This window comes from Squalius cephalus (genome assembly GCF_949319135.1).
Source record: "Squalius cephalus genome assembly, chromosome: 13".
Lineage (NCBI taxonomy): Eukaryota > Metazoa > Chordata > Actinopteri > Cypriniformes > Leuciscidae > Squalius > Squalius cephalus.
In genome coordinates this window covers 18,248,278-18,275,421 of record NC_137134.1, presented here as the reverse complement: position 1 = coordinate 18,275,421, position 27,144 = coordinate 18,248,278, and the positions used below count along the sequence as shown (strand labels likewise).

General features: G+C 38.0%; 2 protein-coding genes across 2 annotated transcripts; one reads left to right on the top strand and one right to left on the bottom strand.

Annotated features, from left to right (window-relative positions):
* Window positions 1–112: 112 nt before the first annotated feature.
* pias4a (protein inhibitor of activated STAT, 4a) lies at window positions 113–10,223 on the bottom strand. Its single transcript, XM_079891481.1, has 11 exons — window positions 10,145–10,223; window positions 8,325–8,706; window positions 8,134–8,218; window positions 7,365–7,406; window positions 7,193–7,283; window positions 6,938–7,066; window positions 6,711–6,816; window positions 4,202–4,275; window positions 3,961–4,121; window positions 3,733–3,884; window positions 113–2,442 (listed from the first exon to the last, which is right to left on the bottom strand). The coding sequence occupies exons 1-11, from the start codon at window positions 10,169–10,171 to the stop codon at window positions 2,174–2,176; spliced, it is 1,518 nt and encodes a 505-aa protein (XP_079747607.1). The 5' UTR covers window positions 10,172–10,223; the 3' UTR covers window positions 113–2,173.
* A 643-nt stretch (window positions 10,224–10,866) lies between these two features.
* foxq2 (forkhead box Q2) lies at window positions 10,867–15,432 on the top strand. The gene is made up of 3 exons (XM_079891449.1): window positions 10,867–10,928; window positions 13,783–14,180; window positions 14,952–15,432. The coding sequence occupies exons 2-3, from the start codon at window positions 13,785–13,787 to the stop codon at window positions 15,306–15,308; spliced, it is 753 nt and encodes a 250-aa protein (XP_079747575.1). The 5' UTR covers window positions 10,867–10,928; window positions 13,783–13,784; the 3' UTR covers window positions 15,309–15,432.
* Window positions 15,433–27,144: the final 11,712 nt, after the last annotated feature.

Sequence of the window (27,144 nt, the reverse complement as noted above, 5' to 3'; positions counted from 1 at the left end):
AGGGGAACATACTACATTACGGTCTTATTATGTGAAACTGTCAACTGCAGCACTGACTATTCCTTTCTTTTTTTTAAAATCTAAAGAAACGGGAAAAAAGTTGGGCGTATCATGAAAAGATGAAGGAAGACCATGTCGACTCAAAGGCGAACCTAAAATTACAAGCAATTTGAACCTTCCTGGCAATATTCTTCTGTTGAGACATTCCCAAGCACAGATAGGATACAGTACTGAGTATTCAAGTCAGAATTCAGGATTAGTTGGAAACAAAAACCTTTCAAATGGCCACTACTGAGCTTAGTGCAGTGATTTTCTCTGGAATCTTGGAGGACAAGAAAAAAAAAGTCCTTTCGCTATTTATCAGTATTCGTGTATGTAATGAAAGTACATCTGAATTTCCAGATCAGAGATCTGACTGCTTTACATGACCTGAAGGTAATGCTGGAACCTGGTTCGAGAGTCAAGTCAAGACTGAGAAGAAAATGTAAAGACAAGTAGAACTAACACGTCATCCCTGAGTCCTCCTCAACAGATCAGCCGCCTGGATGTGCCATTTGTTTGGTCATTTAGCGCAAGTTCTCTTTCTTTCGAGGTTTAGGTCAAGTCTGTATAGTCCAGACTAAGCGCCCTTATGTTCGGCAAGTGGCTAATATTGCGCATACACCAGCAGGCCGTGAGAGGACACAGCGTTATAAGCAACATGCTGGAAACTTGTGAAATTGCTGCGAAATGTCTCAAAATGCACAAACGCAATTCAAATAAAAGAGGCAAAAACTGTTAAATCAATAAATACTCATTCTGACAACAAATGAAGGAACATTTAAGAACCGCGCATGTCTCCAAGTCCACAAAACGCTACGCAAATTTGAACACCTCCACAGCCGGTTGAAATGCACACGCACACACAACCTCCATTCAGTGGGCTCAAACAAATCAGCTATTAGTTTAAAATGAAAAAAAGGGAAAACTGTAAAGTGGTGTGAACTGAAAAGATCAGGTTTTAAAAGGTATCATGCCAATAACATCTGCTCCCCTGCTAGATAAACCTAGTATACTACAGTCATGTCTAGAAGAAAAAGAAAACAACGTATTGTCGTCTCCTCAACCTGATTTATCAGTCTGCCTTGCCTATGTAGAATTTCTCAAGTCGTGACATTAGCAGCCATGTGCAGACCAAAACAACTGAAAGAAACCAATAAAATGACATCTAGACCTGCAATTTTTCTATTAAATGATCAGAAATAATACATTGTCATTATTACATTAGATATCATACAATATTTACTCGCTGACTAGCATCTCAAAAGGACAGTTGTCGTCAAACCTTCATTCCCTCTGAATGAAGTGTCGATCTGCGCACCGCACTCAGTTTAGTTCACGCTAGTTGACTGACAGACTTGACCGGAAACTCGTTGCTAGAGTCAGAATCACTTTTAATATGATGCCTAAATGGGCAAGCACAAAATAATAATTAATGTTTGATGCCTCTCCAGTGTTGCTGTACAAGAAAAACAAAAGGGATTGAAAACAAAACTAGAAGAAAAAATAAATTCATTCAACACCCTTTCAATAACCCTCTGGTCAAGCCCGCTGTTAGACTGAGGTAGGTTGTCAACTTCTGTGGACAAATTAAAAACAAAAATGAGAGAAATTTGAGGAAATTCTTCAGTAATGTCTCCAAATCACATTGAAACGAACATCTTATGTAGAGGACTAACAGAAAACACCTCTGAATAGATTGCAAATGGTTGTATGATCTCGACCAAAGGAATGAACTTTTTTGAGATACGGTGGCTTTTCTCATATTTTGAAAAAACAGGCAAGATCTTAAATTTCCCAGGATGTTTAAACCTGTCAGAACACAAAGTGGAGAGGAAATCGAAGACAATAGAGCAGAATTGAAGGTGGTGTTACTCTTCCATGGTCTTTAAAGGGAGAATCGATATTAGGATGCAGTGAATGACTGGGAATGGCTTTACGGGGCATCTACGAGTTTGTCACACCTGACTGCTCCAGAAGTCAGCAGCGCATGAGTTTGCGTGTCTGTGTGCGTGCATGAGTGTGTATGCATTCGGGAGAGGATACAGGGACACGTTTCTTGAATTTCCAAGGCTTAGATCCCATCTACACACCCCCACCCCCACCCCCCACAAGTCTAAGTGTCCAGCCGGTCTCAGTATGCGGTGACCAGGTCTTTGTCATAATCGTATCTGCCTCGTTTGGGGGCGGGGCTGTCCTGGCTGTCGTCCGTGTCCTCGCTGTCCTCGGCCCCACCCCCTCCTTCTTCCTCTGACGAGTCGTCCAGAGTCAGGTCCACCACGGCTCCGCCTCCCGACCCGGCACTGGTGCCGCCGGTTCCTGCCGACGCGCCTCCCGATCCAGACTTCCCAGACTGGTTTGTGCTGCTATGTGCTGGAGAGTGGCCGTTCGCCTCAGGAACACCTTAGACGAGAGTTAAGTCCCGTTAGATATGTAGCTTTGCTCAAAAATGCACCATACACAAGTTAAATGTATGGACCCTTTTCACAGACTGATGTTGTTTGTGCACCGTTATTAACATCAAAGTTCTAGCAACGTTTTTTTTTTTTTTAAGTACATTTACAAAACTTTGTTATATTCTTTCAGCATTAAATTACAGAAAACTAGTTAATGTCCCCCTGTAGTCAATAGAAACATCAGAAACACCAGCGATTTCAAACCGCGTTTTTGAGATTGTCTTTGGTTCACTGCAGTTTTAAGGAGAAAATACTCAGCAATGACGTTGACTTATGACTTTGCACATGGTTTGTCTTAAAGAATATTAAAAATACCACATAGACATATAAACAACATTAAAAGCTTGATTTTCACCACAGGGGGACTTTAAGGGTGTTGTATGGATGTTTCTATTCAGGTGCTAAGAAACCGTATGTAATATTAACTCATCTATATATATATATATATCTATATATGTAACTATGCATGTAACACAGTCACTCCAACTAGCCACTTTGGTGGGTTGAATTTTACATAAAATATGCATTTTTCAATTGTAGTCTTTTAAAAAGGCATCTGAAATGATAAAGTGCAATATATTGTTGTCAAAAATATAGATTTTTCAAGTTGACACACAAAACCGCCTCCCCTCACACTTGTTTCATTTGCTCCGGATGAATATTGCTGGTGTTACAGGGCTTTAATTTCGGCATGGGATTGCACATAATTTTACTTATTCTCACAGATTTTGTGCTCACACCCAAAGTGTGCAGACTTAAAGACGCCTCTCAGTGCTTAAACAGTCAAATACACAAAAAATAATGTCAAAATGCAGGTCATGGCGAGTATTCATGCAGTCTTTCTTATAGTATTCTGTCTTTCAACAGTATAATGGATCCGTGCGTCAGGTCTTAAAGTGACAGCAGCCAAATATATCTGCTGCCAAATTATGAGATAATATTACAAATATCTATATGTAAGTTTTTTCCCATGGTATAGATGTCAAAATTGTGGCCAGTGAAAATGCTGAGTGGCTAGTGAGCAAAAAAGTTAATGTCAAGCCCTGTTATGTATGTATGTGTGTGTGTGTGTGTGTGTGTGTGTGTGTCTGTCTATATATATATATAGGAATGCAAACACTATATTTGTTGACCACTACAGAAGTGTACCCAACTATGACTTCCATTTCTGAGAACACCGGAAATGTGAAAAAGGTCCATTGTAAATGCCATTTCAGAAGACAGAAAACCTTCTTACATATATCTACCACCGGATAGTCAGGCGAGCGACTGCTTTCCCGGTCTCGATCCTTCTCTTTGTCGTCTCTGATTGGCCTCCATGAGCCATCAGTCAAATACTCAATCTCCTCCACATCCTCTGGCGTCTCTTTAAGGATCTCGGACAGCAACCTGAAACAGGTCACATTAAGGTGAGTTTTACCTCCAGAACCAGCCAGAAGCGAGGAGTTGGATAGAGTGCAATTACCCGTCAATAGTAAGAAGCTCAAATGGAGCAGGTTTGTCGCATACAGGGCAGGTCCATGTGGGTTTCTTTTCATTCATTTGCAGGAAGAAGACAGCGTCGAAACACTGCAGGTGGGCACAGGTGAGCACTCGACACGGCACTCCAAGTCTCATCTTCACCAGCTGCGTTAAAAAGACACTTAATAGATCTACTAACATTGGCACACAGATTGCATATAAAAAGACATAAACAGGACACTTACAGGACAGATGAGGGACACTCGCAGTCCCGTAGTGGCGATCTCACTCTCAGGATCAAAGCGCAGCTTGTCCTGAACTGTGTACAATCCAAACAGTTTCAATAAAATAGTGATGCCATGTGTGTATGTGTTTTAACACACATTTAAAAACATTTTTGAAAAGAAAAAAAAGGATAAATGCACTAGGCTACATTTGTTTTATCAAAATACAGTAAAAACTGTACTATTACGAAATATTATTTCAATTTAAAATAAGACGGTCTTATTTGAGTACATTTTAAAACATGTAATTTATTCCTGTGATCAAAGCTGAATTTCCAGCATCATTACTGTCTTCAGTAGCTGCGTTTACATGGACACAATCGGAATGAAATCAACCCGACTGATGAATCCGAACAAGGTGTTTACATGAATAATAAATAAAGTAATCGGGTTGATGCGCGCGTTTATATGTCACAAGTTTCAAATCGGATCTGATGTTTTGACATGCGCACACTGCACGAATATACAGAGTTTCCCGCTTTTTCGCGCATAAATATTCTCCTCTATTGGATCTTTATTTGTTTTAAACAGCAGACGTAATATTAATTCGTCTCTGGTCATAATTTAGAGCATATTAACCGTTTTGCCGTGCTGCTTATTGATCACGCAGTAAAAATGCCCCTCCCCGCGGCCAAAACCAGTCGTCTGTGGATGAGAATCCAAAACAAGGACTGGTGGGACATTGTCCTGCTTCACTTCACAGACGCGCGAGTGAAATGAGAATTTTAGAATGACGGGAAACTTATTAATATGACACTTTATTCAACAGGAAGAACAGCTCGTTCCGCGCGTCATACGTCATTACGCTATTTAACGTCATTGCACATGCGCAGTCCTTTCAGTTTCGGTTTTCAATCCGATCAAGTGTTTACATGTTCTCTCGATCGGATTACAAAAGGGATAAACCACCCCTTTCAATCCGATCGAAATTTCATTCGGATCGAGCTCAATCGGATCAATTAAGGTGTTTACATGAAGGTTTTTTAGTCCGATTGAGCCGTCAATCCGATTATAAGTGTCCATGTAAACGCAGCTAGTGTCACATGATCCTTCAGAAATCATTCTAATGTTCTGATTTGATGTTACATAAAAAACATTTATTATTATCAATGTTGAAGACAGTTTAACTGTTCAGTAGTTTTGTGGAAACCGTGATAAAAAAAATATTATTTGATGAATAGAAAAGTTCAAAAGAACAGCATTTATTTGAAATATAATTATTTTGTAACATAATAAAAGTCTTTTCTATCACTTTAATGCACTTGCTGAATGATAGTATACATATTTGAAAAAAATATTACAGACCAAAAATCAATAAAGGTTATAAATGCAATGAAAACTTTTTTGTTGAGATTTATAATAAGTCTGATGATACATTTAAAAAAAAAAAAAAATGTAAAAAATAAAATAAAATTTAGAAGGTACAATAGTCCAATACAAGAAAAATCTAAATCCAATCATCTAAAAGGTACAGGTTCAAAGTTGCAAGTTTTAAAGCTGCAGTCCGTAGGTTTTCCTCTTTGTCGCCATCTCTGTTCGCAATCTGCAATTGCAGTTATTCGCGGAATTATCAACCTTACGTGGGTTGTACCTCGGCACGGCACAGCGCGGATAAATCCAATGTTTTGAGGAGAATGTGTGGCTGTCAGTCGCCGCGCCGGTGTGGAAACTGTTATTCGCAATCACAGATTCTACTTTTTGGAAGTATGACCAACATAATAATTTTCACCGGAAAATGTAATCTGAACAAGTAACATCCACTTTTGTTCTAACCAACTAAGGGGAAAAAAGCATTGCAGTAAATCGAGCTGATTAAATCTAATGATCATATCACGTCAAACCGTGCAAATTATACTTTGTTCTCAAATTGTTAATGTTAACAACATCAGCATTGCGTGACTACATTTAATGTCCTTCCGATATTCATTCTTGTTTTCGCATGGGCCGGTTGCAGTCTCTTTTTTTCTGTAGCCACTCCGAAGTCTTTTGTGTTTTACAACGGGTGAATCTCCAGTTGTCACTGGTGATTGTCGTTTGAACCTTTCTGGATCCGCCATCAAATTGATAAGTTTAATTATATCAAGTGCTGTGAGAAAAGGCTATAAATCTCCACCTCCAACATCCTCACACGCAACATAGCCTACTAGCCGGGACACCTTCTTTATGTGTACAGATGTGACGTAATGACGCAAAGACATGCTCGAATTTCCCACGGAAATCCACCAGTACCACTGGAATTAAAAACATTACAAGCTTACCGTTTTGAATCGAGCTAAGGAAAGCAGATCGTTTGGAACACTGGCTGGATATGTACTTGCTCAAATTTATTTTGGATAATTTTTAACCCAAAAAAAGTTACGGAATGCAGCTTTAAGTACAGTACAGTTTGATTTCAAAACATTTGATTTTTTAAAACATATTTCATGTCAGGGATTGATGCAATATGTTTGGTCAAGGCAACGAAACTTACTGCGTTCGCGACAACGATCAGGACTCTCAACTGAGCAATGTTTCAGCTGGTTGAAGAGCTCTCCAGATGTGAACACCCTCACCAGATACACTGCCACAGAGTACCGCTGCATCCAAAACATAGCGGTTAGCAACAACACAATCAACTGTGCAAAACTAAGCATCCTTAACATGTTCATTCACAAATATGGACATAAGAAAACAGCTCTTTGTGTCAAGTCTCTGTACCTTTCCAAAGTTGCCCCATGTGATGGTGACTCTGTTAGTGACTGTGGAGAGGTGTAACCAGGGCGTGATGTTGACGGGTCGACAGGGCCGACGCGGCTCAACACCCGGTTTATTGGAAGGATAGTAACCCTGAACAAAAATAAATCAAATGTAATTTACAGTAACAAGATTTAAAGCATTCTAAGAAACAACACAAAAAATGCATATATATACAGTGGTTTAGATTTACGATCATCTTCCCTGTCAAACACTTACCGGTACATGACAGTAGGACTGATTCACTTTCACAGCAATATTGGGAGGATACTGGTCCTCCTGAACACCGATCGAGTCTGTGTAGCAGATTCTAGGAGAAGAAAAGGGCATGTCAGCATGCAGAAAATGACCAAAACTTGACCAACCAACAAGATGTAGCTGAATGACGTACCTGAGAACCACCTGAACTGATTTCATCCCTGGGCGAAGTTCACTGTGCATGTGCAGGAACAAACATTTTTTTATGAGTAAATACAATTAAAGACACTTAATATTCTTTTGTATTTTAAGTAAACAAGAAAATACATCAGCCATGTAGACTCATTGGCTGATATTTGGCCATTTTGAGATTATCAACATTAATCAATAATTATGACCACTGAATAATGTATAATACATAGTATTATATAGTAAATGGGTGTTTAATTTCCCCAATACTGCTTGTCATTTTGTAATATTTTCTGCGGAAAATTGGTGGAATTGTGTCTGTTTAAACATTGTAATAAATAAATAAATAAAAAACACTCTACCAGAGAGGTTGTTATTTATTGTGTTATTAATTTATATCTGTACGATTTCCATTTGTTACTGCAAATTAAAAAGAGACATTTTTTTCTTGTACAGAATTTAAAGACAAATTTAAATATTATTCTGGCACACTAAAAATACAATTTATAATTTTTTAATCCTTACCATTAAGCCAGGAATAACTGTAAATAAATGTAGCAAAAATAAATAAATAAAAACATGCAGGGAAGATGTGTTGAAACTTGTGAACAATGGGTGTCTGTGACAATCTGCTCTGCACACTAATAATCCACACTCATTTTCTATCATTAAATTCCATTACGTATATACCCTAATATCCTAAATACCATCATTGTTATTGGTCATCGGTTGATTGCTAAAAAAAAAGCCACCAGTTTGACTGCACTTCTTACCTGGAGTTCCGGATCTGTTCCACTTGGCTTGTTGTTAATTCAAAAACACATTGACTCTCTTGCAGCTTCTCACTGTTCTGAGCGACTGCAAAGAGTGACAAACTCAGAATTATCTCGCTGGCTGCCTTCATCATCGGCTAGGCACACCTCTTAAAATTGGCCTATTATTTATTCATGATAATGGCACTCACTTAGTTCTGTCGGTGGCAGCAGCGTTTCTAGGTTGTGGTAGAATGGCAGGGGCACCAGTTTGACTTCGGCCGCAGGAGGCGGCACCGGTTTGGGGATGCCGTTGAGGTAGTCTGTTCCCTGGGCCGTGCCTCTAGGCGAGGTGTTGAGGGCAGGGTAGGTTACGGGCACCGATTCCGGGCGTCGGGCAGCCAGCCAGGCCGAGGCTTTGGGGAAGCGCGTCTCGTAGAGCTGTCGGACGTTCTTTAGCAGCTCTGGACTGTACTCGGTTTGCACAAGCCGAAGAGCTCTTCCCACTAAATCCTGCTTCAAACCGCTTTTACTGCGGCCCATGGAGGCCAGCAGTGTCTGCAGATCAGACACCCGGAAACTCTTCACCATGTTCTGGTGAGAATGAAAAAGGATTAAAAAAACACTGTTGTTAGTGAGGTGTGCAGCATATAGTTCAATATCTGTTTTAAAGGTTGTGGGTTCGATTCCCAAAAGGGAACAATGCCCTTGAGTGAAGGCCTGTCGAATGTTCAGTGAATATTCGACAGGCCCGATTTTTGTATACGATTTGTCCGTGGCAGACAGGCTGAATGAGCATGCAAATTCACTCTCTGACACTAGGTGGCGTTAGACTATTAGACACCGGTACACTAAGCAGTGCTGAGCAACTTTCTGTTTTATGTAACAGCAGCAGCTCTTGGCATGTGACAAAAAGCTTGAATCGTATTGGTTGGTCAGTTTTCTTCGCATTGCGATGAAAAAAAAGATTAGAACACCTCTCTGTAAAAAGAAAAAAACATTGCATTGACAGCATGTGAATGATGGTCTGAACAGACACGTTAACAACCATTTATCGCATTGAATTTACGCAACAATATAAATTTTATAGTGAACGGGCCTAAAGACACGTAACCTCAGGTCAAAGTTTTTAAAGTTGCTTAAGATTAAAGCATCTACTAAAATTTCATATAAGCTAAAACTTTACATTACTTTTTATAAAGTTGTTTATAGAACATGAACATTGTTTTGACTTTTTCAATTCATTACAAAAACATTCCTTAAGCTTCTAAATGGCCTCGATCTCTAGTAATCTACCATGACTGAACCCATGCAGGCCGATGACACACTCCATATAAACATTACACAACTCAACTCTGAAAAACAGGTAAAACAATGGGCATATTTGTAATCATCATGTAGTAATGAATATCAGCATGGATGCGAATATCTGCTGATATACAGTAGTAAAGAGATATAGTACAAATGAAAATGATACATCTTGTCAAGCTACTCACATGCATCAATTGTGCATGTGACTATACACCCATACATTAATAAGCACCACTGCAAAGTAGTTGCAAACTAATATCCACTTTTGTTGCTTTTTAAAACTACATGGCCGTATTATTTGAACTAAGAAAAGCTAGGGTCTGTTTTGTTATGTATTGTGCAGACTAATCATTCATTTCCACAAGCAGCGCGCCCCCGCGCGCGCGCACAGGAACACTAGCTGTGTCTAAAAGCCTGGTGAACTGTCTATCCAGACTGCTTTTTGGGAATCAAATGAACATTCAGAACGTGTAAAAATTCGAATCGAATGTTAGAACGAGCCAAATATGCCGGCTACATAGACAGCTTACTTGGTTTTAAGACACAACCATTCACATTGCACACATACAAATTGCCAAAGCACTTTACAGACTGCCACTTGTCCTGTGTGAGCACAAAATATCATATTATACAATTAAACTCAAGTTGTTTTAATAGGCACCGCCTCTGACTCAAATGGCTCATTTTACTGACACTATTTTTACAAATCTCATCTACTCACCATCGCTTCAACCAGTTCGGCCGCCATCTTCGCACAGCAGCCCCGCGAGAGCCTGAAGCGAAAGGCAGCAGCTGGCCAATGAGAAGCCGAGAAGGCGTTCGATGACCGCCTCCGTTGTCCAATCAGCACGGCGGACTGTCCATAAGTAGGCGGGGTCGTTTGCGAAGAGGCGTGACGGCGAGCTTTAAAAGGGACAGTGTAGTCAAAAAAAGAAAACTTGAAGCAAGGTCTACCCTTTCTGATAGGCCTCTAGTGCTTGTAAACCTACCCACCGTCGCCTGAACTTCACTGTCTGATTTGCCCACTTTAATAGTCTGGTGTTAGAGCGAAAGCACATTGCATTTTGCATTCAGATGTGATGTGAGAGGTGGGTTTCCCGAGACAAGTGGAAGAGGAGCGCATGGCTCCATCCGATCCATTCCGCATGGAAAAATCCATTTCATGAGTTTCAAAAAGCCGTGATGTTGAGGACTGAATGCTTTGTGTAATTTCAGCCATAAAATGACTATAGAAGCACTCTAAAACTACTCATAAATATATTCACAAGCGCATCGCGTTTACAATGTATTGTGGAATATAATACAACGAGCATACTTGCTCAATTGAGGACATTTGGGTAGACTAGTCTGGAAAATCCACACGAGACTGAATCCAGAATCCTCAGGAAACTCCATCCCGTGGTTCTCTTTATTGTATGTGGTGGGGGAGGGGAAGCATAGAATGTTTGAGAACAATTTGCTGAGGTAAATAAATATGCGTGATGAGCAGAACTAGAACAAATCAGGTATGTTTACATTACAGACGTTAAAAAAACCCGAAATACAATATACATATTATTAGAACAAGAATACCTGTTCTCAAGGCATACAATCATACTATTTTGAGGTATGAAAGCGAAAGTTCAGCCTGCTAACGTACTTATTCAACTTAATGATTCTCCAAACCCGTATTCTGTGGAACACAAATAAAGTTGTTAGGCAGAATACAGCCTCATTAACCTTTCACTTTCGTCGTACTGAAAACATACAAAGAAAATGAATGGTGACTGAGGCTGTCTATAACTTTTTTTGTGTTTTAATGAAGAAAAAGGTCGGGTTTTATACAACACAAAGGTGAGTAAAAAGATGACGGAAAGTGTATTATTGGTTAACTTAATGGTATGTTTAATCCTCTGTCCTAGCAGAGGATGGCGCTGCTGTCAATGTTTTGCCTCTTTTAAAAGTTGTCTCTTTAAATGAGTGGTTTTGAAGAACTTGCGTGTAATAAGATAAATAAATAAAACTAATTTAGGGTGACAATCACAGTCAATTTGCGGAACCACAAGCCAGGAAAACATAAAATAAAATCAGGTTTGGCTCAATTAATGAACCAGTTGCAAAAGTCACCCCAGGGTTATTTATTTATGACATTGATCTGCAAAGCTGACAGTGATTCGTCTAGTCCACCTGTTCTCCCACAAAATGACTAAGTCACTTCCCATAAGAACTTCAGAATGTTCTTTAGAAGATCTATTAAAGTTTCTTTTTGAGGCATTCAGGCAGGTAGCATTTAGAAATTATATTATTTTCAGTAAAGTTTATTTTAATATAATTGTAATAACTGTTCTGTTAAATGGTTGTATGTGAATAGAAACAATCAATTTGTTTTCTAGAACCTTGACATTAACATTCAACAGTCTTTGTGAGTTCTAATTGTCACATATTAAAAGCGTAGAAAAGACTAATTACTTAGTGCAGCTCTTTGAATCTTTTCTTTTCTTTATCTGTATGTGTATTATAAGAGTCTGACATTACAGGACTGCATATAGCTCATGGAAGTGTGTGTGTGTGTGTGTGTGTGTGTGTGTGTGCGTGTGTGTGTGTGTGTTTGCAGTTATTTTAAGTCAAATATGCACATGAGTCATAGGGATATGCTGTAGTCCACGTTCAAATGCTCCAACTCTCCTACCTTTTGAGTGAAGACATCACTCACTCACGTTCCAGTAATATCATGTCCACTCCAGTGTCAGGTCAACAACAGACAAACAACCACACTAACAGAGGCTTTAACAGGAACACAGTTTCACATGTAATCCAATAACTACCTTGAAAGACCTATAATGAACTAATTGACAAAGTCTTTTAGGGCACTCATTTGGATAATCTGAAACCAATACAACATGCTTGTTCACATATAGACCTCTGGTAAAAAGTTTTATTATGCAAAATAAGAATCTTGGTGCAGATGTTGACCCAGTTCAACACTTTTTATTAAATAAAATAAAATAAATAAAAATGAATGTCAGAGAAAAACTGAAAAATAAAGATAGTATCTTTATTATTTATACTTAAACTGAAACCAATAATGAGATACTTCACAATCCCATCTCACTTCTGTTATGTGCTGCACTGTTATGCAATGTCCTGTGGACTGTGAGACTTAAATCTCAAAATAGTTTATAAAATTAGCACCAGGGCCTATAAGAGCCACACTTATGCATTCTATTTTAAACAATATTTACATTTGTTCATTCAGTAGGTACTTTATAATATATTTTATGTTTAATTTATTATATTAGATTTATTTAGTAGATAAAAAGATACACTTTTATATTTTAAAATGTAAATCAATTTTAATTTATTTTTTAGTATTATTTAAAGTAGTATTATTAGTATTTTCTTTACAATAGACCAGAAAAAAAAAAAAATTCTACATTAGTACACAAGGTAATTTTGAGAATTTCTATAATTCAAACAGTAGAAAATGGTGCTAGCAACGGCAAGGTCATGGGATCGAATTCCAGGGTAAGCATGTGAAAATATGAAAGAAAAAATATATACTTTAAGTGCAGTGTAAGTCACTTTGGATAAAAGTGTCTACCTAAAGCATAAATGTGAATGTGAAGTTTTATTGGAAATGCTGTCTTAAAACGAAACTTTAATGTTTGGAATTAAATTAAAAGGTTGCATCAAGGTTGATTGAACAACAAAAAATCATAAATAAAGACACTGTACTACAATTTTTAACATTCATATTGACATTAGTGCATGAAAGCGGATTTTAAAACTGTTTAGTTACAGTAATCAAAAATACAGAATGCTTTTGTTTTGGTCCTAAAGACTTGACCCAAACAGGATAAACACACCCAGAGGTCATGTTGTACCACTGCAGGCACCACCCGAGACAATTTGTGTACATTAATCTGTGTAATCTCTCGTAATTACAAAGATTTGCTTGAGTTAATAAAAAATAATCCCCCTCAATTAGACCCCCTGCCTCTAACTCTCTTGTACCCCACATTGCTTCTAATTACGTGGTTAAATATGCAGAGCATTTAAATTAAGTGGCGTTAACTCTCTGGTCATTGTGAGAGAAGTCTATCAAGAAGGAGGCTTTCTAGGAAGATTCGGAACTGGTGTTGTTGTTCGGTCTGAACAGGTGGCTAAGCGAACAAACACGCAACTTAACGAACATATTTACCTGTTTACTCGGTTTACGCATGCCTCGGAAACTGACGTCACATCTGTTACCGAATTAATTGTTTGTTGGGCTAATCTTTAACTGCACTTCTTGAAAAGACAGTCGAACCAGAACAAAATGTTAGTGGGTTCCAAAAATTGAATTTTCAACCACTAAGTGACCGAGATCCAACAATACAGAAATGGAGGACAACACATGCCGCAGCAATCGAGAACAACTGGGACTTCAGTTCACCATTGACTACCTATTGTACAATAAGGGACGCAGCACTGAGAGAGCAGAACCAGAGCACAATGTCCCTCCATCTGAATGTCTTCAAACCACAGTCGACGAAACCGAACAAAAAACTCTCTCAGAACAGGATAGCGAAAAATCGGAGGACCAGGAAAACGAAGATAACGAATGCGAAGAGGAACACGAGAAGGCGAGTGAGAAGAGTGAAGGAACGGACGAGAAGCCAGCGCAGTCTTACATTGCCCTCATTTCCATGGCCATCTTGGATTCAGAAGAAAAGAAACTCCTGCTGTGTGATATTTACCAGTGGATCATGGATCACTATCCTTACTTCAAAAGCAAGGTATTGTACCTTTGAAAGCAACTAAGCTCCCTCAAAAAGTTTGTCTGCAAATGTTAGGCAATTTTGCGACAAATCTCTTGAAAAGTCAAAAATATATGATCAATAAGTTATGACATTTGTTTTTACATTGCTTTAACTCATCAAAAATAAGTTATGTAATTTTCAACTTTTTTAATAAAGTTATACAAGATTAAACTCATTTTAAAGTCAGTTTAATGAATTTGAGTTGAAATGACTTAAACATCCAAGTTGATTTTACTTAAGAAATTTAAGGCAGCAGCTTTTTTTTACACTGCAGTACTTCACATTTGTAATCATTACCAAACAATTTTTCTAATAAGTGCTGAGGAAGTCTACAAACCGTAATCCTGTTGTTTACAAACTGCATTTGGCAAAGCACTTCTTTAAAAGACCTACAACACAAAGACAAGGAAACACAAACCACAGCAAAATATTATGAACTGGGTTCTGATTTGACTATCTAACAAAGTCATTGGATCTTTATCTGTTAAACCAAGTTTGAATCCCATGATCTGACAAAGACTTACATTCAGATTTTTATTGTTAAAACCAAAAGATTCGACTCCAAGTGAATTTTCACAAATTTTGGCCAGTGACGGGTAATTCTTAAATTGTACTATCCCTCCGCAATTTCTTGATAATAATTTATACACTGACCATTTTGTTTATAGACCTTTCATACTCAGAGGTCCAAGTATCATCTTTGACTTTCATATGAGCCATAATTCACATTCTCTACTCTTTAAACAGGACAAGAACTGGAGAAACAGCGTCAGACACAACCTCTCTTTAAACGAGTGCTTCATCAAAGCCGGCCGCAGTGACAACGGCAAGGGCCATTTCTGGGCTATTCATCCAGCCAACTTTCAAGACTTCTCTAATGGGGACTACCACCGGCGTCGAGCCCGGAGAAGGATCCGCAGAGTAACGGGACAGCTGCCCTTCGCTCTACCTGCGCATTACCAAACCCTCGGCCGCCTGAAACGGACACCGTGTTGGTGTTGCCCACCATCCCATCCGTTAATGATGAGCTTCTCGCCCAGAGTCTACTGGAGCTGGGCTGCACTTCAGACACATCGCACACCATCCCTTCATGGATTGATATAACCGGATCTACCCTGAAATAATGTCTGCATGTAAAAGTGTTGGAAATTAAATTGTACATATTTTCTAATACATCTTGTATATGTGCACATTTATTTGTAAAATGAAAAACAAATAAAGTTAGATGAAAAGTATTGCATTTTCTTATTCATTGCATCCTCTTAAAGGAGTCTGTGCAAGTGGAACTTAATCACCAGCATTTGTGGCATAATGTTGATTACCACAAAAAAAAAGTATTTCAAAATCTCTTGTATTAAAAAATAAGCAAAATTCAAGGTTACATTGAGGCACTTACAATGGAAGTAAATGAGGCCAATTTTTACAGGATTTAAAAACAGAAATGTCAATCTTATCATTTTATAAAAGCACTTGTTCTGTTAAAATGTGTGTATTATTTGAGTTGTAAAGCTGTTTAAAATGAGCATTTTTACATGTAGTACATTTTAGGGTTTATGCCATTGCGAAGTAAAATAACCTATTAAAAATAACTGAAATAACCTTACACAGAAAAGGTTAATATGTGATTCTCGTAACACTAAAAACGTGTTAAAGCTCATTGTTTTCGTCTTGAAGCTAAACTTTTGAAACAGTGATATTTTAAAGTTTGCAAAATGGCCCTATTCACTTAAGTGCCGTCTTGTAATCCCCCCCCCCCCCCCTTCATTTTTGTGATAACCAACGTAGTACGTAATGTACTGGAATATATAAACCAAACATCCAGTAAAAAAAAAATATATATATATATATATATATATTATTTTATTTATAACTGCATTGTGCAATTAGAGATAGAACTAATAAGGTCCATAAGGATAGTACAAAATCCTGTGCGCTTAAACAGATATAGGCAAACTGTGAAATTAGGTTAAAAAATCTTAGAGGGCAACATAACAAATGATTAAGACCAGTAATACAATAATACCATTTAATTTCTCACCAAGTGTGTTAGTGTGCGAGCATCACTTTGGGAGGACATTATGCATGGTGTAAAAAAGTGAACACATTCCTCACGGATGTGGCCACTCCAGATAATAATTAGACAGAAGAGCTCAGAAGCCAAATCTTTAGTCTAAGAGATTTCGGCAGGCTGCCCAAAGCCGACTCCGGGATAAGTACCCAGATAATCCCATAAATCGCCATGCAGTTTCGAAAAATAGGAAGCTTATCACACAGCATAATCTGGTAAGCGTTCCTCGGGTGAGGACCTACACTTCTGCTGGAGAAGAGGGAGGGAGGGATGAGTTAGCCGAGTGTGGGGCGAGATGTAGCCTCAAAACTGTATTACCGTGAGCAGATCAAGAGGGTCATGAGCTAATGTTGGACATCTGGACAGAATAATTAGTGGCTAAATTATGATTTCGGCTTACATCCTGACGCCTTTAAGAGGTCTCTGATTCCTACCAGCTTCAGGAAGACAGCAGTCTTGACCCACTTCACTTTTGAAAGGGTGAACTAAAGACACCATGTAGATGTAGGCAGTCATTCGTATAACCCTGACCCGCCTGGAGAAAAAGAGAACTCAAATTAGTGACCCTATTTATACATTTTTGCAGTAAAAATTTACAATTTATTCTTGTAAAGACGCCACTGCTATGAAATAAAACAGTGTGCTTTCTAATTTTAATTATTTAAATTTAATATAAAGCTAACATACTTTCTGACACTTGTTCAGAGAGGTCTTAATGATAGTGCACATTCTATATAGACTCCTAATTATATATTTAAAGCTGCAGTCTGTAGTTTTTCCTCTTTGTCGCCATCTCTGTTCGAAATCTGCAATTGCAGTTATTCGCTGAATTATCAACTTTACATGGGTTGTGCCTCGTCACGGCACAGCGCGGATGAATCCAATGTTTTGAGGAGAATGTACGGCTGTCCGTCACCGTGCCGGTGTGGATACTGTCATTCGCAATCACAGATTCTACTTTTTTGAAGTATGACCAACATAAGAATTTTCACACGAAAATGTAATCTGAACAAGTAACATCCACTTTTGTTCTGATCAACTAAGGGGAAAAAAGCATTGCAGTAAATCGCGCTGATTAAATCTAACGATCGCTTATCATATCACGTCAAACCGTGCAAATTATACTTTGTTCTCAAATGTTAACAACATCATTGCGTGACTACATTTAATGCCCTTCCGATATTGTCCTTGTTTTCGCATGGGCCGGTTGCAGTCTCTTTTTTTTTCGGTGGCCACTCCGAAGTCTTTTGCGTTTTACAACGGGTGAATCTCCATTTGTCACTGGTGAACCTTTTCGTTTGAACCTTTCTGGATCCGCCATCAAATTTATAAGTTTAATTATATCAAGTGCTGTGAGAAAAGGCTATAAATCTCCACCTCCAACATCCTCACACGCAACATAGCCTACTAGCCGAGACTCCTTCTTTATGTGTGCAGATGTGACGTAATGACAAAAAGACATGCTCGAATTTCCCGTGGAAATCCACCAGTACCACTGGAATTAAAAACATGATTACAAGCTTACCGTTTTGAATCGAGCTAAGGCAAGCTGGCTGGTTATGTACTTGCTCAAAAATGTATTTTGGATCATTTTTAACCCAAAAAAGTTACGGACTGTATGAAAGGGTATATATAGTGTGTGTGTGTGTGTGTGTGTGTGTGTGTGTGTGTGTGTATATATATATATATATATACAGTACAGGCCAAAAGTTTGGAAACATTACTATTTTTAATGTTTTTGAAAGAAGTTTCTTCTGCTCATCAAGCCTGCATTTATTTGATCAAAAATACAGAAAAAAAATTTAATATTGTGATATATTATTACAATTTAAAATAATTGGTTTTCAATTTATTATACTTTAAATTATCATTTATTTCTGTGATGCAAAGCTGCATTTTCAGGATGAGCTTGATGAGCAGAAGAAACTTCTTTCAAAAACATTAAAAATTGTAATGTTTCCAAACTTTTGGCCTGTACTGTATATATATATATATATATATATATATATATTAGTGCTGTGAATCGATTAAAAAAATGAACTAATTAATCACACATTTTTCTGTAATTAATCGCGATTATCACACCTAACATAAAAGTTTTTAATATATTTTTATTGTAATAATTTCACATTTAAACTCCAAATTAATGTAGAAACAATATAAAGACAGTAGCCTATATTTTAAATATTTGTTTAATGACATCTTTTTATGAAAGAAGGCCAGTATCACTGATACCAATACTGATGTCTCTATGAAATTATTTTAGCCATTAAGTCATTCAGCATTACAGAGTTGAAAGCTATACATTTTAACATTTATTAGGCTTTAAAAAAATACAACTTTTAATTTAAGTGAACTTAAAACAATTTTCTCATAAACCCATTATAATAAATGTCACATTTACCTGATGTAGGCCTACCCTTCAATACATCAGGGCTCAAATTTTTTTTCTATTGGCTCAGACCAGTTCAGATTTTTAGCAAAATGCACAAAAAGTTTGTTTTTGTTATTTTTGACCCACGTAACGTTGTAAACAGTGCTTTTCAGGTAGGTCTAACAGGTAGGATATACAGGTGCTGGTCATAAAATTAGAATATCATCAAAAAGTTGATTTATTTCAAGAATTCAACTTAACAGGTGAAACTAATATATTATATAGACTCATTACATGCAAAGTGAGATATTTCAAGCCTTTATTTGTTATAATTTTGATGATTATGGCTTACAGCTTATGAAACCCACAAAATCAAAATCCCAGAAAATTAGAATATTACATGAAATCACACAGTAATTACACAGTAATACCATGGTCATTGAACCAGGTTTTGGTTATTTTGTCAGTGTGGACAGGTGCAAATCCTGCTGGAGAATGAAGGAAGCATGAAGTGCTCAGAAAATGTCCTGGTAGACGCCTGCGTTGACTCTGGATTTAATAAAGCACAGTGGACCAAAGTCCTCTTTTCTGATGAGAGCAAATTTTGCATCTCATTTGGAAACCAAGGTCCCAGAGTCTGGAGGAAGAATGGAGAGGCACACAATCCAAGATGCTTGAAGTCCAGTGTGAAGTTTCCACAGTCTGTGTTGGTTTGGGGAGCCATGTCATCGGCTGGTGTTGGTCCACTGTGCTGTCCACTCAACGCAGCCGTCAACCAGGACATTTCCAGAGCACTTCATGCTTCCTTCAGCAGACAAGCTTTATGGAGATGCTGACTTCATTTTCCAGCAGGATTTGCACCTGCCCACACTGCCAAAATAACCAAAACCTGGTTCAATGACCATGGTATCACTGTGTAATTACTGTGTGATTTCATGTAATATTCTAATTTTCTGGGATTTTGATTTTGTGGGTTTCATAAGCTGTAAGCCATAATCATCAAAATTTTAACAAATAAAGGCTTAAAATATCTCACTTTGCATGTAATGAGTCTATATAATATATTAGTTTCACCTGTTAAGTTGAATTCTTGAAATAAATCAACTTTTTGATGATATTCTAATTTTATGACCAGCACCTGTATACAGAAATTGAATAAAGTTATCAAACACTTCACAGTCTTCAAAAGTTATTCAGTCAAAAGCAGCGAGTGAGTGATTTCTTTGTTCTTTATCCTTAATGACAAACAGCAGCAGGTTTATTAGGCTGCTGTCACTTTAAGACCCGAGGCACATCAAGTGGATCTGACACACAACCCATTTTCTCACAATGTTCATTTAGGACTTAATTTAACTCATTTAACTGTGCTTGTGAGGATACTTGACAAAACTGGCATTTTGGCAAAGCTTTGTGTGTTTTTTATAATATTAGCTATATATTATTGGAAAAAATATTATTAATAATTATTATTAATTGTACATATTTAATTGATCAATTAAATGTGCATTTCTATCAACCAACAAAAATACAACACATTTATTTGAAGAAAAATTATATATAATTAACAATGTTCTCCTTTTTCATTGAAGGATAACTGAGACATAAATATCCACAATTATGGGAGAGAGGAGTGGGAACCTATCCAAGAAACAAGGGTTTTAAGCAATTATCACTGTTACAAAGCCATCTAATTAAATTTTCTGAACCAAATCTTTCTTTTCTTTGCATTAATTTGCTTAATTCCCATGAAAGGTCCTCGGCATTAAATCCTCTTGCCTTTGACAGCTTTAGGACGTTAATTCTCTTGCATATGCGTGCCTTATGTTTAGAAGATATAAGCTGTTGAACAGGTTGCAATTTGCACTCTCTCTCTCTCTCTCTCTCTCTCTCTCTCTTTTAAACACAAACTCACACAGTTTTGAGTGAATCTGTTTTCATTGCTGTTGGCCATTTTTCATACAAATTTTGGTAAAATATTACATGACTTAAGATAAAACATCACTGCTTTCATGATGTGATTTCACCAGAATGGCAAAAAAGCTCACAGTGTAAACGCTCAAGCATTTTCACTCCCATCTCAACACACTGTATCACTGGTAAAGTCTATGGTAAAGAGGCACACATGCGTGTTCTAATCAAAGGCCTGTCCCCTCAACCCCATTAAGCTGTGGAGGAGTGCTTGGTGTGTTGATCCCCTTAATCTAATTAGGTACATGGGAGGGGGCGGAGATTAACGCCGGAGACGTGGGCCTGATTAACGGACAGTGGGGTAAGAAGAGATGAGTCGTGGGGCAAAGGCCGATCAAAACATTCTGGCCCCGGTTTTAGTCCTATTCAGCATTCCAAAGCTGATTTGATCAAACGCCTTCACGGTGCCAAAGCTTTCTGCTACCTGGTGATTAACTGTGCAACGCAGGATCAGCACAGTTTGGTTAAGACAGACTTACCCCAGATCATCAGACATTTGAGGCTACCTAACAGTACAGATTTGGATTCTAAGGCGCAAAGGCTGATATAGACAAGTTATTTTCTTTATTTCTTTTTTTTTTTTTTCTGAATACTTATTACAATAGAATTTACACTAAGGTGCTTGGGGAGATTATTTAAAAATATAGCTTGACTAATTGCAATCAGACTGACTGTTAGGGTGAAAGTATCATTATCTTTGCACGACCTTTCTGCTTTGTTTTTTAGCAATCTATACACAATCTAAACACTAGGTGGCACAATACGCTCATTGTACTAACAGGATTTACTTATCCATTTTATTTTTAAAGAAAGAGCAGACGCAGCTATTTAAAAGTGCAAGACTTCTGGTGTCAGCCGCTTCTAGGCTATTTATTTTAGCTGTTCTAAAACAGTCCGTTATGCTGCTTGACGTCGCAAACTGGTAGGCCTATTTGTTAACATGTTATATTATTATCATAATCATAAACACACTGGTTTGCAGCGCGAAATCCTCGCACATTCACAGGAAATAGCGTACGTCCCCGTTTTCAGTGGCATCCGCTGTAAAAAGCTCCTCACTTATAATTTTCTACAGCTTATGGAGTTTTTTGTTTACTGAAATTTCTCTGTAAGATATTTTTGCAGTGTTTCGTCAGCAGAACAACCCAAAAAACACATTAAATAACAGAGCAACCCACTAAAGAGATGTAGGCTATGTCTATCCCTCACAGCCTCGCTTTCATTACCGTTAAAAATCGGTACACTAACCCAAAAATGGCGCTGCTGTGAATAAGGTCTACAACTATATGGACACACGAACATCATACAGTTGTAGGAGTTTCATTTCAATGAATTAGACATTTCATTTGAATTTCATTTCAAAACCAATCCTCCACATTGTATTTAAGTCTCAGCCAAGGGAAAACTTTTGGCCATAGACTAATGTAGTAATTTGATGTGCTATCTGAACCTGAAAAAAAACAAAAAAAAAACATTAAATCACTGAATGAAAAACATATGATAGAATATGCTAATATTTACAGTCTAATAATATGTGTTTAGCAAAAGAAATAGCAACCAATGACCTTCTGATTCAGTTTTCAACCTAAACCGTCTGGTTTTGTCCAGCAGGGGGATCCTAAACCCACAAAACCACTGGGCGATGAAACAAAGAGGACCTTGGAAAGCATCATGATCTCCCCTCTACCTCCCTATCTTCATCTATCTCCAGTGGTTTCCATGGTGACAACTCTTAGACCTGCCTGCCAGTGATCTTTTCTGACCCCTGAGGGTAACCTTTGGCCTGAGGGGTCATGGCCAGGGTCAAGAGGTCAGAAGTGGCCAGAGGGCAATAAAAAGCACTTCTATGATTGGCTCTCTTACCAGCCCACATATTTTAATTTTGAGGCTTATGCACAGGCCTCGTCCCTCAATTCTGCAGATGAGAAGACTGTAGCTTCCCACAAATAGATGGACACCTTGCAAGAAACTCAGTCCGACATCGTGAGCATTTGATTACTCACTATGTGAGGCGTATGAATGCATCGGAACACTCTTGTGAAAACAGAAAACGTAGCATCGATCATATTCCCTCTGCGTGAATGTGTGGGTGTGTGTTTGTATGAAACTTCTTGTTAAGAGCTACGGTATCTGCTTTGCATCACCAAGCGGCCTATTCATTTCTTTCACACCTCGTTCTTTATCAGTTGAAGAGAAACGGCAATGAAGTGCTTTTAAAGACGATAATGCGTCTCCTTCCTTTGCCTTGCATTGAAAGGACTTCATTCCAAATCCCTGTGATTTCTTCTTCTTCTTCTTCTTCTTCTTCTGTGCATAATGGCGTCAACTAAATAGCCAAAACATAATGTAAAACCTGGTGGTCACATGACCATCCACAGTCCCGTAATTCATCCTTTGGATGATGGGTCGTCAATATTGATTTATGAGCGTAATGGTCATGGACTGATAGAAGGGTAGGATTGGGGGTGGGGGGGTAAGAGAAAGAGATAGAGGAGGATAAAGGGGGTGCAAAGGTGAAGGTGGATGCAGAGTGCTTGTAGAACTGGAGAAGGAAGAAAAGGATGGCGTCTCCCTAACAAAGACACCAGGTTCCTGAGAGATGGTTATGCTGTTGTTACAGGTATATTAAAGAATATTCTTTAATACTCTGCATTACAGTGGCCTTTGTTGTTGCATCTGTTACAGGTGTAAAGTCAATGACAAGGTGCAGAGCAAATTGAATTTTGTCCATTGGTCATTACCATAGTATTATGTAATTACTTACATATACTGCTTTTTTAAATTAATTTAATTCAATTATATTTCTACTTGAATTAAAACAGTTCATTTAGATTTTACACACATTGCGTATGTTAATTAACAAAACATTTTTACAGTTTAATAGCCTGAGAACCTTTTGCACAGTTATGCAATTATTACTTGCTTGCTATTATTACATTTAGCCTATTTCATGTTTTATGAAAATAGTTCAAATAAGGTGGTTTTCTATTGAACTTGATCATAAAGGAAAGAACTTGATCAACATTGCCACATTCCCATTAACCTACCATAGGTCAAAATATATTCAAAGGAAGCACTCCACATATAGGCCTACAGGTTAACAACCTCTGGTCAAGCTATTACATAAGATCTCTGAAGGACTCTTAAAAGGTATTTTAGGAGCAGTGACCTTTCACCTTCCAGCACTGACCCTAAGCTCCTGACCCCACTTACAGACACTAGTGACACCACCATCACTTTAGTTCCTCCTGTTCATCATTCTCTCCATCTCATTAAAACTGCTGTGTTTACTGTTCCTCTAGCAAGTGTTATTATTAGGTGGTTGTCGATTATCATAATTTCTGTTCAGTTTTAATCATTTAAAATAATGTATTTTTTACACGTGAATACATATATTTTCTTTTAACATGAAAATTCACATCTTTCCCAAACAACGTTTCAATTAGCCTACCACAAAATTTTAATTACAAGTTAGAAATACGTTAACGGTCAAACAGCTGAATACCGAATAGAGCTATTGCTGTTACGGTCGGTACGGAATGGGAAACAAACCACACAAAAAACGGCTTTATTAAAGATTTAAACTATTGTAACTAACAAGGAATAGGCTAAACTTAAAATCTATAATAAAGTAGTTTTTAGTTTGACGGTCGACGCTGTGCTGTGTGGAGGACAAAACACTATTTTGTTTTCGCGAAAGGAAGCTTTCACAGAAATGCCTTCAATCACCCTAAACGTCTTTTGTGTAACCTAATTCACACACGAACTCACCTTTCTTTTGTCTTTGCTAAAGAGCGAATCTGTAAAGATGCTGCCTTCAAGAGCACCTGAGATTAGCCTATTCTGCTTCCAAACTGGATTTAGTCCTACGTGTCATATGGCACGTCACGTCGTAAAAACATTACGGTCGTTTTCGGTCATAATATATTTTACATTATTTTTAACATCATTGTGATTTCTATCACTTAATTCTACATGATAGGCCTATACCAAACATTTATTTTGCATAAAGCAAGTTTGCTGCATGTTTTACACTGACAGTCACTTATCTCAACGAGTTTCTCGCAACTCCTAGTTTCTCACATGTAAATACGATTTTGCTTGGTCGTTAATGTGCTCAGAAGTCGGAAATAGTAAATAGGCTACAATATTTCAAACTCCATTTGAAGGCTGCAGCAAGAATATTCTGTTTCTTTGTGCATGCTCATTAAATTCAACATGTCAACTAGCTCAGGAAACAGATTTTTGGAATACATTGAATTAAATTAACTGAACATAACGTTTTTATAACTTTTTAAAATTACACCATGCTTTTCTCATTTGGGACAATTGCTTAGAATTTTATTTGAGCGGCATACTAACACAACATGTATTAGCCTACATTTATTTACATTTATAACATTCATTTTTTACAGTATTTTCAAATACTTCTCCCTGCACAGCTGCATAAGGCAAGTTTGCAAGGAGCTGTTTGTGGGAAGAAACGTGGTTAGTGACACCATTACAACTGACAGAGGTTAAGAGATGTCAAGACTCTTGGAGAGGAAAGGAGGACACTCTAACACTAGGACTAACACCCTACAGGACCTCTTGGCTGATTAGCTGCAGTGTCCTCCACTAAAGAGGCTCATGCAATCACACACACATTTAACACAATGACAATACAACATGTTGAGGCACATAAGAGTCCTTTTCTTGAGACGTTGCGATACGAAGCTGTGACACCTCTGGTTTCTGTTCTTGTTCTCTCACTCTTGAGAAAGCTGAGACCGTAACAGTCAATGTCCACTCTCTCACATGAGCAAGCAATATAACAGTTGAAGGTATGGATCTCATACACTATTACCAGAGGTGCGAGGAGACCAGTGGTCTCGCATAGGAAGGCCTGAGACTACAGAAATGGATTTCTCACACTTCAGATAAGTGATGGGCATATGGACAATAAGGTGTGTCAGCTCATGTACAGCTGATATGCCTTCATCTAGCAGCTTCTTAAAATACATATTTTGAAAAAAAATTAAAAAATAGACAAACTAAGATTTTATTGCTGCCTTTTTATGCAAAGTAATTTAATTTACAATTGTTACAAATACATTAATAAATTCATTGTACTTTTTTGTACTAATAGTAGTAAAGAAAAGCAAGCTGAATGATCATGTATTTGCATAAAAATGACAGAAATTGTGACAGATTTTGCAATGATGAAAACTTTTTTTTGTAGTGTAGTTTCTTTCAAGGTTGTGACAAATGGAAAAGCTTTGAAACCCTTTAAAACATACAAGGAATCAAGGTTTGAAATATCATTGGAAATGATGTGGCCTTCGCTGATCCAAAGCTAATTATCCCGAAAGGTCAACATCTATGGCCTTCCAGGTCAGTAGCTGGACCCCAACTTTTGGCAGGTTCTTCAGCAAATGCTGTACTGGCTATCCTAGACGCCTATTTGAAGAAACATACGTCCTCAAACTGAGCTCAATTGAGCTCCAAACCTTGCAAACAAAACTTTCATATCTAGATATCTCCAGGATTTTTGATTTAATGTTCTAATCGATTAGTACTGCAGGCCAAAACAAAAAGCGAGAGAGATTAAAGACCTGCAAAAGTAGACCCCGCAATATTTATCAATCCTTCTTCCTCTGGGCTGTGATGTAGAAAATGCGAGGATGCAGGGAATGGCTGACAGTGATAAAGAGAGGAAGGAACAGATAGGGTTGTTGGGGTGTGGATGACGGTTCTCCACACCTTCGCTCGGTTCCTTCGCTTTCCCTCTCTCGAAAATGTTTTTATTAGCCCTGTCAGGTTGCAATTTGCCTAACTGCAAATACACACAGCAGGCTTAATTAAGACTTTTTGACCAGGGAGACTGTCAAGTCCGGAAACATTAAGGAGATGAAACCAGGTGTCGTAAAGATAGATGGACACAAAAATGGAAGGATGAGGGACGAGGAGAACAGAAAGAAGGGAGGGGGAGGAGTGCCCGTGGAGTACAACAACGTGGTATTCTTCTGTTGCTCTGGGCATCCAATTGAGATGGGGAGGAAAACATGGGGACAAACGATTTTTATGCATTAACAGCCTGGCGGTGGAGAGCAATAACAAGGACGAGATCGCCGCTAAAATGTTTGACATCCTGCGCAGGGATCAATGCAAGTCCAGCTTCACGCATTAACACGCCATACACACGTATCACCACACATCCGCCTACGATACCGGCCCAGATAACATAGCCTGCACCCCAAACACTGCAAAGTGCAGGCCAATCGCCCTCAAGGACGGATCAATTGGAACTCCCTTTCAAATGTGGAGATAAAGGCATGATAATGATTGTAATTTAGTATTTTCTGAGAGTTTTTGTAGAGTTAATTGGTGAGGTGGACTCATTTCCTACAATGAGTCAGACTCAAAGAATATAAGGATAGTTCACCCAAAAATGAAAGGTATATACTCACCCTCATGTTGTAGGTGGATTCATTTCCTACAATGAGTCAGACTCAAAGAATATAAGGATAGTTCACCCAAAAAATGAAAGG